Below are 14211 nucleotides of genomic sequence, written 5' to 3'. Positions count from 1 at the left end.
AAAAGAAGGCTGTTGTGTCTTTATTCTTTTAGGAGGGAATCAAAGGGGTCTTACCAGGAATAATAGAACTTAAGAGATTCTAACGAATCTGCAACTAGCAACTGCTATGTAAAGAGGGGAATGTACTCTGCCAGGGGTAGGCAACCTAAGGCCCGGAGGATAGATCCGGCCCAATCGCCTTCTAAATCCGGCCTGCAGACAGTCCGGGAATCAGTGTGTTTTTACATGAGTAGAATGTGTCCTTTTAAAAAAAATGCATCTCTGGGTTATTTGTAGGGCATAGGAATTTGTTCATTCCCCCCCCCAAATAGCCCGCCCCCCGCACAAGGTCTGAGGGACAGTGGACTGGCCTCCTGCTGAAAAAGTTTGCTGAGCCCTGTACTCTGCAGTATGAATAACCCCACTAGCGTGAGTTAGGAGGGATAATATTTAATCAATATATCTTCTGCTGCCCACATTCCCCCAGAGGGCTTCCAGGGAAGGAGAGAATAGGGGTGGGTGGGGAGAGGCATTGTTCCCAGGGAATTACGGAATGGTAGGGTTGGGGGGCACCCTGGGGTCATCCAGCCCAACCCCCTGCAATGCAGGAGAAGAGACCAGGGAGCTCCGCCGGGTGCCCACTCGATCCCAGGCCCTTCCCTGGGTGTCTTTCCCCGGTGGCTCCATCCCCTGGTCTATGTTTTCAGACATTTTGATGCCGCTCTGGGCATTGCAGCCGGTCTGACCGTCCTCCTCCTAACGCTGACGTTGCAGTTTTATACTTGCATCGATTGATGGCTGACCTATTGCATTTTAATACGTTGCTCTTCACTCTGGGGGGCTCACAAAACTTAATAAAGCCTCGTAGAATTAATTGTCGTCGTTGCTGTCTGTCAAGCGGCCTTGAGAGCTATCGGCATAATGGAAGTGTGAATCCCCTCCTGGGTTTTTTTGCTGGGGGGGGGCTGAATTATTGGGATGTTTTTGTTTTATTATGTCTCTTGCGCTTTTATATTGTAAACCACCCTGAGACCTGTGGGTATAGAGCACTATACAAATTATTATTATTATTATTATTATTATTATTATTACTATTACTACTGCTGCTGCTGCTGCTACTACTATTATTATTATTTGCTGCTCCCACCCCAACCTTCCTCTTGCCCCGCCTCCAAACTAAACAATGCCCCCCACTGGCAGCCCACAAACCTCCCCCACTAAACTCTTTTTTTTAATAGTATTTTTTAAATTAGATTTTCAGATTTTACAAATGCTTTTAAAATACAGCGAGAACCAATCTCTCCTGTCCACAGACTTCCCACCCACCCTTCTACTAGGGTGCTCTTTTATTGCCTTATAACGCTGCTACGTTGATTACATTTTATCTGTTAAACACACCAATTCTAAATGGCTAAACTACAAATTCTCCTCCGTTGCTCTATTACATCAAACCCGACAACCATTTTTGTATCACCGTGACATTTTTTTCAAATATTCCACAAAATTCCAAGAATTCCGCCCCCCCACTTTGTTCTCTAATTTCTCAGAGTCTTGCACCCGCTGAACTCTCTTGACAGCGCAGGAGCAGCACCCTTAACAGCATGTGGCAACCTGGGGAGGGGGGCCTGGTCCTGTGGCCCAAAAGCCTTCATTTCCTCTTCCTGTCCCCTTGCAGGTTGTGGGTTTTTGAGATGGCAAGTCTGTGGGAAGCGGCTGTCTTCATTTGACTGCCTGTCAGGCACTCAGGGAGCCTTTTGGGCTGAAAATTGGGGCGGAAAGCCACCAACAAAATACCATATTTTTTGCTCTATAAGACTCACTTTTTCCCTCCTAAAAAGTAAGGGGAAATGTGTGTGCGTCTTATGGAGCAAATGCAGGCTGTGCAGCTATCCCAGAAGCCAGAACAGCAAGAGGGATTGCTGCTTTCACTGCACAGCGATCCCTCTTGCTGTTCTGGCTTCTGGGATTCAGAATATTTTTTTTCTTGTTTCCTCCTCCAAAAACTAGGTGCGTCTTGTGGTCTGGTGCGTCTTATAGAGCGAAAAATACAGTAAATAAATGGCCGGGGACGGGGAGGAGAGAGATGCTCAAGGGGAGAGCCGGCTTCTAGAAATGTTCCCATGAGAAACCAGGATCCCATATCTTAGGGGAAGGGATTCTTGACTGCCCCACATCTCCAGATCAAGATGGGGACACTCCGCGACCAAACGCAATTCAGTAGACAGGGAAGGGTTACTGGGAGAGGGCACTCACATATTTCCCCTCCTAGTCAAATGGGACATCCAACCCATTGCGGAATTCTGAAGTTCCTTTGCTGGCTTCCCTATCCAAGAATCAAGAGAGCTTCAGTGTTGGACGGGACCCCCGGGGGTGGGGTGGTCATCTAATCTGGCCCCCTGCAATGCCAGAATCCAAGCTAGAAAACTCGCCCCACACCTCCTTTCCGTGGATATGCTCCTTAACATGTGCTGGCATCTGTGTGTCTCAGGGGTACCTGTGGGTGTCCAGAGATGGTTGCAGCACCTGCAAAGCATCGTCACAGCAGATGATGGCCAGTCGTGGTGGCCTGCCAGGCCTTGTGGCAGTGGCGAAAGCGGTGACCGCCTGCAAGGCCTTGTCATGGCGCTGGCAGCAGCCTGAGGCCTCACGGTGGCGCAGGAGACGCTGGCAGAAGCAGATCTGGCCTGCAAAGACTCACTGAGGCCGGCTGCCACAGCTTCTGCCACCACGAGGCCTCAGAGGGCCACCACCACGACTGCTGCCACCTTCCATCACCGCCACGAAGCATTGCGGGGCGCTGCTACTGCTGCCACTGTCTGTCGCTGCCGTGAGGCCGCGTAAGTCACCACTGCTGCCGCTGCTGCTGACACGGCAAGGGGTTTCTGCCACTGCTGCTTCTGCAGCCTGGCAGTCCCAGTTTATTTGTACAGTGGATGCTCGGGTTGCGAATGTGATCCGTGCGGGATGCACATTTGCAACCCGCAGCGCTGGCAACCCACAGCGGCACGTCTGCGCATGCACAGGTTGCAATTCAGCGCTTCTGCGCATACACGACCGCCGAAACCCAGAAGTAACCTGTTCCGGTACTTCCAGGTTTCGGCAGTCCGTAACCCAAAAAAATGCATCTGAAGTGTCTGTAACCCAAGGTATGACTGGATTCCCCACAACTCATTGCCGTACTTTGAGATTGCCCTGAATCCCACCACTGGGTAGCCAAGCCCCAAACCTAAAGTCCTGCTGGGATGAATTTTGGCTTGCCTGCTGGCGAAACAGACCTGTGTAGCGATTGATAACATTGTCATTTATCCGTTTCAGACCCTTAAGTAGTAGCAGTTGCCAGGACATTGTCCTGCTCGCCTCTGCGTGGTTCCTTATTTCAGACATTGTGGCAGACTGCAAGATTTAGCTGCTGATAACATTGCAATGCTTAGCTGGTGATATATTGCAATATTGAAAAGCAGTTATCGCCCAGCCCTTACACACATTGTGATTAGCGATAGACTGCCAGCTCAAATATTACAAAACAATTCTCACAATGTGAACTTTAAAGCCGTTTTGGACGATATATCCCTATATCGCCCAGCCCTGGTCTCCAAGGTAGTGCCAAAGCAAAAGTCGTGTCTACTGCTCTGTCCCGCCAAACAGCTGATTCAACTGGTAGCGCAGTAGCAAAAGATGCGCCTGAATCACCTCCAGACCCCCTGAATCGCCAGGCTGGGTGAATCAGGTGTTTGGCAGGACAGCGTGGTAGCAAAAGACCTGTCTCCCGCTGCCAGGCTACCCTGCAGGACCCCCTGATTCACTGGGCAGGAATTTTTATTTGTTGCTGCCCGGTCTGCCTAAACGTTTTGTTTTGGCGCCCACAACTGAGGTCCCAGGAGCCACATGGCTCCTAGCATTCCTACCCCAATTTCTAACACTGAGCAGACCCTCCCCCCAAAAAGCAAGAGGGGTGAAAATACACGCTTCCAGTTGCGCCCCATAAAACCAACTGTCCCCTGACTTAAAGAGGAAGACTTGGCGCACCTGGGCAGCCCATAAAGGGGGGCAGGAGCTGCATGCTCCCCCCCCCACAATGCTCCTATCTGCTGGCCATTTGCACAAGGGAAAGCAATTGCCGGGGGGTGGGGGAAGAGTTCCTGTCCTCGTCCCATAAATGGTCCCTGCATGCCAAGGACCCAGAATACACTTGGCCAAGAGGACTCAATGGGGGGAGGGGGGAGATGCTCAGAGCACAGCCAATGGTCTTTCTGGGTGTCAGGAAGGAGCCCTGTCCCCCCCCCAGATGGGGCTAGGGGCAGTGGGGATTTGCCTGTGGGTGGCCCCCCATGTCAGTGGCCCCTCGGATGTTTTAAGCCAGGCCACCAACTCATGAGTCTTCCTAGCTCTTGCTCACGAGGTCCCTCACCCACTTGCCCTGGCTAACCCAGAGGAAGGCGACATGGGCTCAGTGTGGCACTGGGGGGCGCACGCAGAATCTGGGGGGTGGGCTATGAGTTCCGGGATTCGCCTGCCCCTCTCCCTGGCAAGCAAACAGACTTGCAGGCTGAACTTGCTGCTTCCTTCCAAAGGCTCCTAAAAGCACAGAGACCAAACTAAGACCCAGAATCCCATTATGGCCCACCCAACTAGTTAGGGGTCTGGGATGGGGGGGGAGGGGGGGGACACAGCTCTGCTTTCCAGGGAAACTGCTCAGAGAGTGAAGCTCTCATGAGAAGATCTCTGCAGGATCAGGCCAGCGGCCCATGCGATCAGCATCTTGCTCAAATACTACTGCTCAATAAGTGTTTAACAGTTGCTGCACTCGTTTAAAAGCAAATAAAAGTGGTTTCTTTTATAGGAAAGATACTCCAATATAAAAATTTGCAAATTTCCACCCAGAGCCCTCTCCTCCTCCCAGAATTTCTCCAATCCCCTTTTGAAGTCATAGAAGTTGGGGGCCGCATTTCCCGGGAAGAAGCAGAAGAGATGGTGAGCTCACTGCGATCACAAGTGTCGCAAGCAAAAGGGTGCCGTTTATCCCTTGCAATGTGGAATTTATCCTGCATCTACATCTTTATCTTGTCTGGATTTATTTACACGTTTAGCAACAAAATGTGCCGTTTAGCAAACGTCCGTCTCTCTCTGCCGGCTGCTTTGGGCTCTGAGGAAAAGTGGCACTGGATAAACTAAACTTTAAAAAGTGTCCGGGAACCTCTGGGGGGGGGCGGAGTTGCAGCACAGATTGGTGGGCAAGGAAAGGGGGCTTAAGGGGGAGAAGAGGAAGCCCCCCAGCCGGACGGAGCAGGAGCAGGAAGGAGGCCGAGCCGTGATGTTTGGCAAACTCTTGGGAAGCAAAACCCAGCCGGGGGGAGGAACAAAATGGCTTTCTCAGTTGAACAGAATCGGAGTCTGAACCAGGAGGAGGAGGAAGGGGCAACCTTGCTGGACAAATTCCGCCTGGCGCTAAAGATTTAAAGGGACCAAATGGGAAAAGCAGCTCTGGATTCGAATTCTGATCCAGACTTGGCCAAGTTCTGCTCACTTTTCTCTCCCGGGCACCAGCTGTGCAGAGTCCAGCTTCTGCCCCCCCCAAAGGGGCCGATCTCTGAGCCAGCTGCATGCTGCCCCCAGCCCCTTCTTCCTTTGGGGGGCTGTGAGAAAGGGGTGCTTTGTTCTCTCCCCCCTGCAATCTTCGAGGTCCGTTCAGGCCTACTCAACCTGCCCGCCTTCCACCTCCGCCTGCAGCCCCCCCCCCAGCTTCCTTCCTCTTCTACCCCCCCCCAAAAAAACTTCTGCTTCGGGACAAACATCTCGGAGGCAGGAGGATGCTCAGAGGTTGCTTGCCTGGGGAGCGGGGTGGGGGGGTCCCCTTGCTCTCCCCCCCCCAGGCAGGAACCAGACCATGCATGGGATTTTTTTGGGGGGGGGGATGCACTGTCTGGGGAAGAGCTGGGGCGGACAGGGGCAAAAGGGAGGGCTGACAGCTGCGGCGGGGAAGGGCCCATCCTGCGCCCCCCACCCTGAATGGGGGCCCCGAGGAGGCAGCCCCCCGCACGGCCCCCTCCCCAAAACTTCTACCGAGAGCGCAGCAAACGGGAGGGGGCGAGAGATAACCCCCCCCTCGCCCCCAAGCAAGAGCAAAACTTTTCACGCGGGAGCCTCCCCCCCCCCAGCCCCGCTGTCCCGCCTCTGGCGAATTGGGGAGGGGGGGTCCACCTTTGCAAAACGACAAGTTACTCTTCTCCCTTAGTCTCCCCCCGCCCCGTCCCTTCTCTTTGCACATCGATCCCTGGAGGGGGGGCTCCCTCGCCGCCGCCGCCTGCACGCACGGACACCCCCGCAAAGCCCCCGCACGGAGCGGAGGGGGGTGGAAAAACAACAACCCCCCCCCGATCGCGCGCGTGCACTCCGTGCAAATTTGCTGGGGGGGATCTGGGGGTGCAAAGCGGCCGGACCCCCCCCCCCCGCGGACGCCCCGGCGCCCCTCCGTACCTGCCCGCATGTCCCGCCGCTGCAGCATCCGCGGAGCCGCCGAGGGGGCGGGGGCGGGAGGAGGGAGGGAGGGAGGGCGGGCTTTGGGGGCGGGGAGGGGGCGCGGGGGGGGGGAGGGGGCCGCGCCGCCAATGTTCTTTGTCTGGGAAACTCCGGGACACGTGACGCGGGGCAAGGCTCCTGGTTGGCCGCGAGCGATGGAAACGGGGGGGGGGGGAGAGAAAGAGAGAGAGAGAGAGAGAAAGGTGCGGGGGGGGGGGCTTGTCGGGTTTGCAAGGCTGGTCTGGCGGGGGGGGGCGCCTCTGCAATTGCACGACTGCAGAGAACAGATGGGGGGGGTCCCCAAAGTTGCAAAGAGACATCCGAGGTTGTTGAGGTTTTTTGCGGGGGGGGGGGGGGAGAGGTCGAGCACCGCTTTCCCGCTTCCCGATCCGGATTCCGGCCCGGGCACGTTCACACGCCCGACTCCGGATCGCGCGGGGCTTCCGAAAATCTCAGGGGGGGGTCGTCTGCTCCGACTGAAAATGCAACGAGGCGCTATCCCCCCCCCCCCGCCGAAGAAAAAGCGCGCACGTAGAGGAGCAACGCGGCGTCTCCAACGTCCGCCGGGGACTGGAGCCGCCCCCGAACCTATTGGCGCGCAGGGCGCAGGGGCAGCGATCCTGGCTTCTTGCGCGCCTCCAGAAGACAGGGAAGGGGCGCGCACCATTGAGAAAGAAATGGGGGTGTCTCTGGGGTTTTTTTGCAGCCGAGGCAATAAAACCCCCCAGTCCCCCGGAAAGGGGTCACGAAACCCCGTCGGCGGCTTGCGCTTCTGCGCTTCTTGGCCAAATCTGGATCTGACCCTGGCGGGGACTTTGGTGAAACCACAAACCTTAACTTTCTTCCTCGGAAGCTGCCCTGGAACTCGTGTTGGGACAGACGCTCTCCAAGAGATGCCCCCCACTATCAAAGTTGCCGCTCGGAACACGTGTCGGCTCGCGGGCAGGACCCCCAGCCCACCCCCTGCCTGGGAGGGGCCGCATCGCAGTTTTCAGGGGAGCTGCTCCGGGGGGGCCATTTGCCCGACCCAGAAGCAGAGGGAGGGACTCCCACGCCTGGGAAGGATGCGCGGAGTCCCGAACCGACACGACGACGGAGCCACAACTCTGCAGCCATCATTCACACGCACAGAGGCCTCTCTTCCCTCGCACCCAATGGCACTCGAAATCAGACCCGGATGATTTCACTGACCAAGTGCCCGGGGTTGGACTAGATGACCCTTGGAACCCCTGCCAAGCCTACCATTCTGCGATCGGAGGGGCTCTCTCTGGATCAGGCCCATGGAATGGGAAGGCCCTGCCCGCTGGGGGCAGGCGGATCTGGCCCCCTCAAGCACATTTCCTCCCTTGCAGCCTTAAAGCTCCCCATCCAAAAAAGTCAACATGCTGTTCTCTGGACCCCTGGACCCCCATCTGCGCGTATAGCCCCCCTCCCGTCTGTACCCACTTTGCAACAAAGAGGGAGTTCACACAGCAGAATTTAAAAGAGGGCTCCCTCTCTTTTAAAATAATTAAAAGAGGGAGCAACAGGAGATGGATACATCTCCTGTTGCTCTATTTCAATTATTTTAAAGTGTCTCAAAAAACACTTAAGTGGTGTACAGCCAAATATAGACTCTAATTATTATTATTATTAACAACAACAACATCATATACAAAGGATGCAATCGAAAACAGAACATGCAGAACTGGCAGCTACAGGATACATTAATTAAAAAGAACCCAAGGTTAAAAGTGGGGGACTATCTGCAAAACTGACAAACTGAATCCCACTCAGGAGACCCACCGGAATTCAATTTGCCCATTGACTTCAATGGGTCGACTGAGCAGGACGCAGCTGGACTCAGTCCAGGAGTATCGGGGAAAGGCATAACGGGAGCGTCCCTATAACCCAGACCAGAGAGGTTTGCCCACCTGACCCTAAAATGCAACTGGCACACTCACAGCACAACCCAAAACCATGCCAACAATAAGGAAAGTGAATCTGGGGGCCAGTTTACAAAGCCTGCCCCCCCCAACAGAGACACATTCTAGGCAAATCCAGCAGCTCCGCTGGCTATGAGACGCCACCCTGGCCTTAGGCCAGGAACCAAGATATGACTCCTGACCATCACCATATCTTAGCCTGATATTCTCTTGGCAACCCAACCTGGTGCCCCCTGCCAGATGTTTCGGACCACAACACAGTTGTGGTGTCTTAAGTTGTCGCAGAATCTGGAGGGCATCCGGTATGGGGAGGCGCTGCTGGATGGCAGGACCCCAGGAGTGAGACAGGGTTTGGCCACGGAAGTGACCCCACTGAAACAGAAACAGAGGGGGCAGCCAGTGGGCAAGGCTGGCAAAAGGTCAAAAGGAGCAGGGAGGCAGCCTGGGGCCCCTTGGCCCCAGAGTCTGGAGGCCCCCCCGGCGTGCACACTCTGTACGTTGATTCTCAGGAACATAAGAGACGGCTGGATGAGGCCCAAAGGAGCCTGATTGGTCCAGCGCCCTGTCCCCGCAGTGGCCAGACAGTGGGGAACTGGCAAGCCGGACCTGAACCCCAAATCCTTCTCCCCTCCTGCCGTTTCCGGGCCCTCAGGTGTCTGGCTGGGAACCCGAAGTCTGCAAGGGGTTGGACTGGATGACCTTCCCCACTTACAATTCCGTAGCCCCCTCCTGCAGGAATCTGTCCCCTTGCACCTCGTCAGCTTTGCCTCTGGAAAACCTCTGCTACCTGGTGGCTGCGCGGAGAGCCAGCTCCAGTTTGAAGGCGGCAAGTGGCGGCAAGCAAGAGGCAGCCCCAGAACCGCCCCCCCCTCACCATGCGTCTCTGTCCCCAGGGTGCTCCCCCCCCCCCAAAAAAAACACCCCACAAAGGGAGTCTGCAAAGTGCGCTCTTTTTGCTTCTCCCTTCAGGGCAGATTCTGTTGCAGCTTGCCCACCTCATTCCATGGGGAGAGGGGGAGAGCCCAGAGGATCCCATTCGTGGGGGGTGGGAGCAGGGACAGTGCGCTGGGGAGGGGCTAAACACTTGCTTGGCATGCAGAACGACCCAGGTCCGGTCCCCAAGGGTGTCACCAGGTAAGACAGGGGCTGCCCCCTTCCCAAAATCTTGAACAGCCACTGCTGCCTCTACAGAGGCCTCCCGTCCACCTGAGAAACACTGCAACAAGTCCTGTCCCCCCCCTCAAAAAAAAGAACTGTGATTTTAAAATGCAGCTGCCTCCCTCAGCCCTTTGAATCGTGGATAGTTTTGGCACACTGGGGAATGCAAAGTTTTGTGTCTCTTTTGAAGGAAGGAGTACTTCTGCCTTTCCCATTCCAGCGCATTTTGTGCCCCCCTCCAAATCATGTGGCAGGAGACTTGCTGCAGGGCAAGACCCCCAAATCCCCTGGCCCTCCAGAGACGCCTCTGGCCGTCCCTCAAGCCCAGAGAGACCAGCCCAGAATGCTGACCTGCCTCCCACTTCCGACTTGCAAGCAATTCCTGCTCCATTTTACCAACGTCCAGCGACAGGCGAGAGCAGGGGAAACAGCACATGCCCGGACTTCTCCTGTCCTCGGCCGCTTCAGAAGGAGCTGCCCTGGGTTCAAATGCTCCTCCATCTCATATCTCCCCGCACACTGAAATCTAGCAAGTCAGGAGAAGGCCGCTTTCGCCACACATGCCAGGAAGTTTCGCGTGGGGAAGTAGCAAAGCACCTGTGGCCTGCAGACCAAAGCAGAGTGACCCCCCCCCCAGTCACCAATACAGACCTCCCTGACCTCTGTACATTAACTCCTTGCTATCCCTGCCGCTGTCCAATCTGTGCTGCTCTCGGTTGAACAGAGCCTCCTTTTAACGCCGGGGGCACAAACTGGGCAACCTTTTCCATGTGTGCCCTCCCAAGCCTTCTGAAGGAAAGCCCACACGCAATGGGCGGGGGAGATCAGAAGGGCCATGCGCCCCAGTGGTTAGAGCACCTGCAGGCCCCAGAAGACTCTAAAGGGATGGGGAAAGGGACCGCCTGCCCTGCAGGAGAGAGACCTGGGCAAGGTGGATGAAGAACCAGGCCTGGCCAAGCCGGGATTCTTCAGCTGCAATTCCTGTGTGGCAGGGGGTCAGACTAGATGACTCTGGGTGTCCCTTCCAACTCTGCCATTTTGTGATACCTGCTGGCCTGTCTTTTTCGCCGGCAGAGGAGCAACCGTGCAGGGGAGTGCCTGTCGCCCCCCTGCACGCTCCTCCTTTCTCCCCCGCTGGCTGCTCCCTGCCCTCCCTCACCCCTAGAGCCCTGCCTCTGGGGCTGGGGGAGGCTAAGGAAGCCCGGGGACCCTTCTCTAACGGCAGGGTCCCCTACTCCGCCCCCTGGGCACCGCTGCCTTGTGAGAGGATGCGCCTGAGCCACGCAGGCCCCGTGCTATCTGGATGCGGGAGGTGCCTGCCGCCGCCCTGGCTCCTTCTTCCCGCCGCCATGCCAGCAGCCAGGGCTGCCAAGCTATAAATAGACCAGGGCCGAGCAGGGGGGGACCTGTTGCTAGGGAGACCCAGCGGCGAGGCAGCGCGAAGAGCAGGGACACGGAGGAGATTCGGGGAGGGAGGAGGAGGAGGGCAGGGCGGCTGCTGTGTGCGAGTGCATGCCCGGGGGGGCACGGGTGGGTGGCAGCGGGGGCACCGTGGGTGCTCTGCGGCAGGCCTGCCATGGGGCGGGGGTCTCCGCTTCCGCCATTTTGCTGCAGTGTGCGGGCGCAAGCTGACCCCTCGGATCCTTTGTAGAGGCGGCGAAAGCAGAACAGAGGAGGGGGGTGTTTGCAGCGGAGGCTCCCCCCCCCCTTTTTGCACAGCACTTCAGGAAGGGGTGGGCAGGAATGGCCGCAGAGCAGGGGCTGGCATGCAGGGGGTCGCAGGTGCAGAGTGCAGGCAGGGCTGGGAGGGACGCGGCCTGATTTTCCTGGAGAGCTTAGCCCACTTGGAAGCCTAGAATTGTAGAGTTGGAAGGGACCCCCCAAGGTCATCCAGCCCAACCCGCTGCCAGCTAAAGAATCCCTGCCAGACAGCCACCCAGTCTTCCTTTAAGGGCCTCCTGTGGAGGTAAAACCCCAGGAGAAGATGGCGGCTATTTTCTGTTGGGGCAGGAGAGCCCCCCAGCGGTGGCACAAGCACCCCTAACCTAAGAGATCCTCTCACAAGCCGGGCCCCTCCCTGATGAAACACCTGGCACTGCAAGATCACTGCAGGGCACCACCTCCTGCCCCTGCGCTGCACGAGACCCCTTTTTCTGGGGGGGGGGTGGTCCATGCCCTTGCCCTGTGAGATACCAGCTGCCCCAGCCCTTCTTGGCCCCATCTCCTGCCTCAAACTCTGCTCCCCCCCCCCCTTTGCCCATCCAAAACTAGGGTTAAGACCAGAGCACTCGGAAGATTTGAGAGCCCCCTGGAAGGAGGATGTGGCCGATACCCCTGCGTTGTGGGGGCTGGACTGGACTCTCGGGGCTGATTCTATAGATCTAATCTCTAGAATCTCTATTATTAGAGATTTTATTATTATTAGTGTGTGTGTGTGTGTGTGTGTGTGTGTGTGTGTGTGTGTGGGATTTTTTCCCATTAATTCTGGGAGCCTTTTTTTGTAGAACCTGGTTTTGCTGCCATGGCAAATCCCTTGGGTGCCCCCTTGATGCCCACTGAAGCAAGTGGGTATTTTGCTAGATGTTTCTCCAGCCCTGGCCTGCCCTCAACAGGTGCCCCCCCCCCGGGACTATCCCAAAGGGCCCCCCCCTGCAGAGCTGCACAGCACCCTGACCCCCACCCTCCCCTCGCCCTGCCCTGGCTGACCTCTGCCCCTCCCTGGGCCTCCCCCTATCAACAGCCTTTGAGGCACCCCCGGGTGCAAAAAGAGGTCCCTGGGCTCCTCCCAAGGGTGCCCTCCCCCTCTCCCTGCACCCAGCGGCATCACAGGTAGCTGTGCTTCCTGCCAGCAGGGGGTTGGTCTAGATGACCTTGGGGTGTCCCTTCCAACTCTACTAGGATTCTATGAACAGGAGCAAAGGTCCTGGTCAGCAGCAGCAGACCTCTCCTGCTTGCACCACCTGCCCACCCCCCCACCCCCCCGGGCCAGGAAGGGTGCCGGGTGCGAGTCACCGACCAGCCCAACTTGAAAATCCATGGGATGACAGAAGGGGCAGGAAACACCAGTGTCAAAAATCTCCCCCCAACTCTAATTGCAGGAACGCAGCGTATTCGTCTAGGGAGTTTGGCAGCCAAGCATTCAATGGTTTATTTTCTCTCTTAAAAGTCCCTTTTCTCTCTCGCTTTCAGCTCATCCACAGAACATATTTGGAAGGGGGAGAAACTCCAGGGAGAAGCCAGGCGGAGGATCGGGCAGGAAGGAAGCCTTGCATTGGGAAACAGGGTGGGGTGAGGTCAGCAGCAGGATCCTGAGCCCCACACAGCCCCACTGATTCCTTGGGGTGGGAAGGGGCAAAAGGAGCGGCCGTTGATTCAGCTGATTTTGGCTGTGTTTCCCGCATTGCAGGAGGTTGGGCTACGTGGCCTTTGGGTTCCCTTCTAGCTCTGCAGTTCTGTGATCACCCCAACTCACCTGTTCCAGCCTGCCAGCTCTGGCAGGCAGCTAACAGGAGGAAAATAAGGCAGCTCCTAGCCTTGCAGGTTTGCCAGGTGGCATCCCTGGAATGGGGTGGGCAGGGCCTGGTAAGATCACGGAACTGTAGATCCAACTGCTGGCTAAGATTTCCAGCTACGTGGCAGGCTGCCTTATGCTGGGAGGACGGATCCACCGAGTTGAGATTCCCGCGTTACGGGGGGTTGGACTGGATGACCCTCGGGTCCCACCCAACCCTACAATTCCAGGGTTTTAGGATTTGGCACTGTCCCGACTGACTGGGCAGAGGGTTTTAGGCAAGAATATATTCCACCTGCAGATGCTGCCACTGCGGACTGAATCGGGGTGCTAGATGGATGCTCTACCCACTAGGCCTCCCCTCAGTGCCCTCTCAGCGCTCAGCTGGAGAAATGAGTCGGGTTATCTTGACGCAGGATTTCTTGACTCCTTTCAGACCCCCATTTCCTTCTCCCCAGGGCAGGGACGGGTTCCCCCGCAATTTAAAGGCGACCGCTGGGTCTTACGCCACCCTGGCTTGCCCTGGGCCCGATAAAGCGACTCACAGATTCAACAAATAATAATAATAATTTTTACAAAGCACCCCAACCCCCAGAGGGTGGATGGTGGGCGCCTACAATCAGGTCCAAGGTGCCAGCCTGGTGCCCGTGGGCAATGGTGACATAGCTCTGGGGCAAAAGAGGTTCTGGGCGTGCGAGGAGGAGGAGGAGAGAGAGGAGATTCGGGGGGGTTAGGGGCCAGCAGCGAAAGGGTCCCCCACCCTTGCCCCCATCTTTCCCAAGCCGTGCCCTGCAGGAGGAGCACAGTGGGCGCCTGTGCGTGAGGAGGAAGGGGCGCTCCCTGGCAGCGGGCAGATGCAGGGGGAGGGCGTGGGCACACCCACAGCCCCCCCGGCAACCCACAAGCCCCGGCACGGGGTCCACATGAGACAAGCCGCCGCCCCCCTCCCCGCAAAACCCCAAAGGTGGGCCACGAACCTTGTCGAGCTGAGCTGCCGCTGGGTTATCAGTCTGTGGGAGAAAGGTAAAGGAGAGGAGGGAGTTAGCACACACAAGAGCCACAGCAAGAGGACGCGACGGCCGCTGCCCCACAGGCAGGCACAGGAGGGGGGCACATGGGGGG

General features: G+C 56.9%; 1 protein-coding gene across 5 annotated transcripts in view; it reads right to left on the bottom strand.

Annotated features, from left to right (window-relative positions):
* DNMT3A (DNA methyltransferase 3 alpha) overlaps nt 1-14211 on the bottom strand; it is an 85848-nt gene that overhangs the window by 25877 nt on the left and 45760 nt on the right. For 4 of the 5 annotated variants that reach the window (XM_081000056.1, XM_081000058.1, XM_081000057.1 and 1 more), the window contains exon 7: nt 14067-14099. The exons of the other annotated variant lie outside the window; for it this stretch is intronic. In XM_081000056.1, the coding sequence (XP_080856182.1) occupies nt 14067-14099 (33 nt within the window). The remainder of the gene's footprint in view (nt 1-14066; nt 14100-14211) is intronic. 5 annotated transcript variants of the gene reach the window in all.

The sequence above is a fragment of the Podarcis pityusensis genome (assembly GCF_964106645.2).
Source record: "Podarcis pityusensis genome assembly, chromosome: 3".
NCBI lineage: Eukaryota > Metazoa > Chordata > Lepidosauria > Squamata > Lacertidae > Podarcis > Podarcis pityusensis.
The sequence above is the reverse complement of the archived record's forward strand: the minus strand, read 5'-3'. Positions and strand labels throughout refer to the sequence as shown.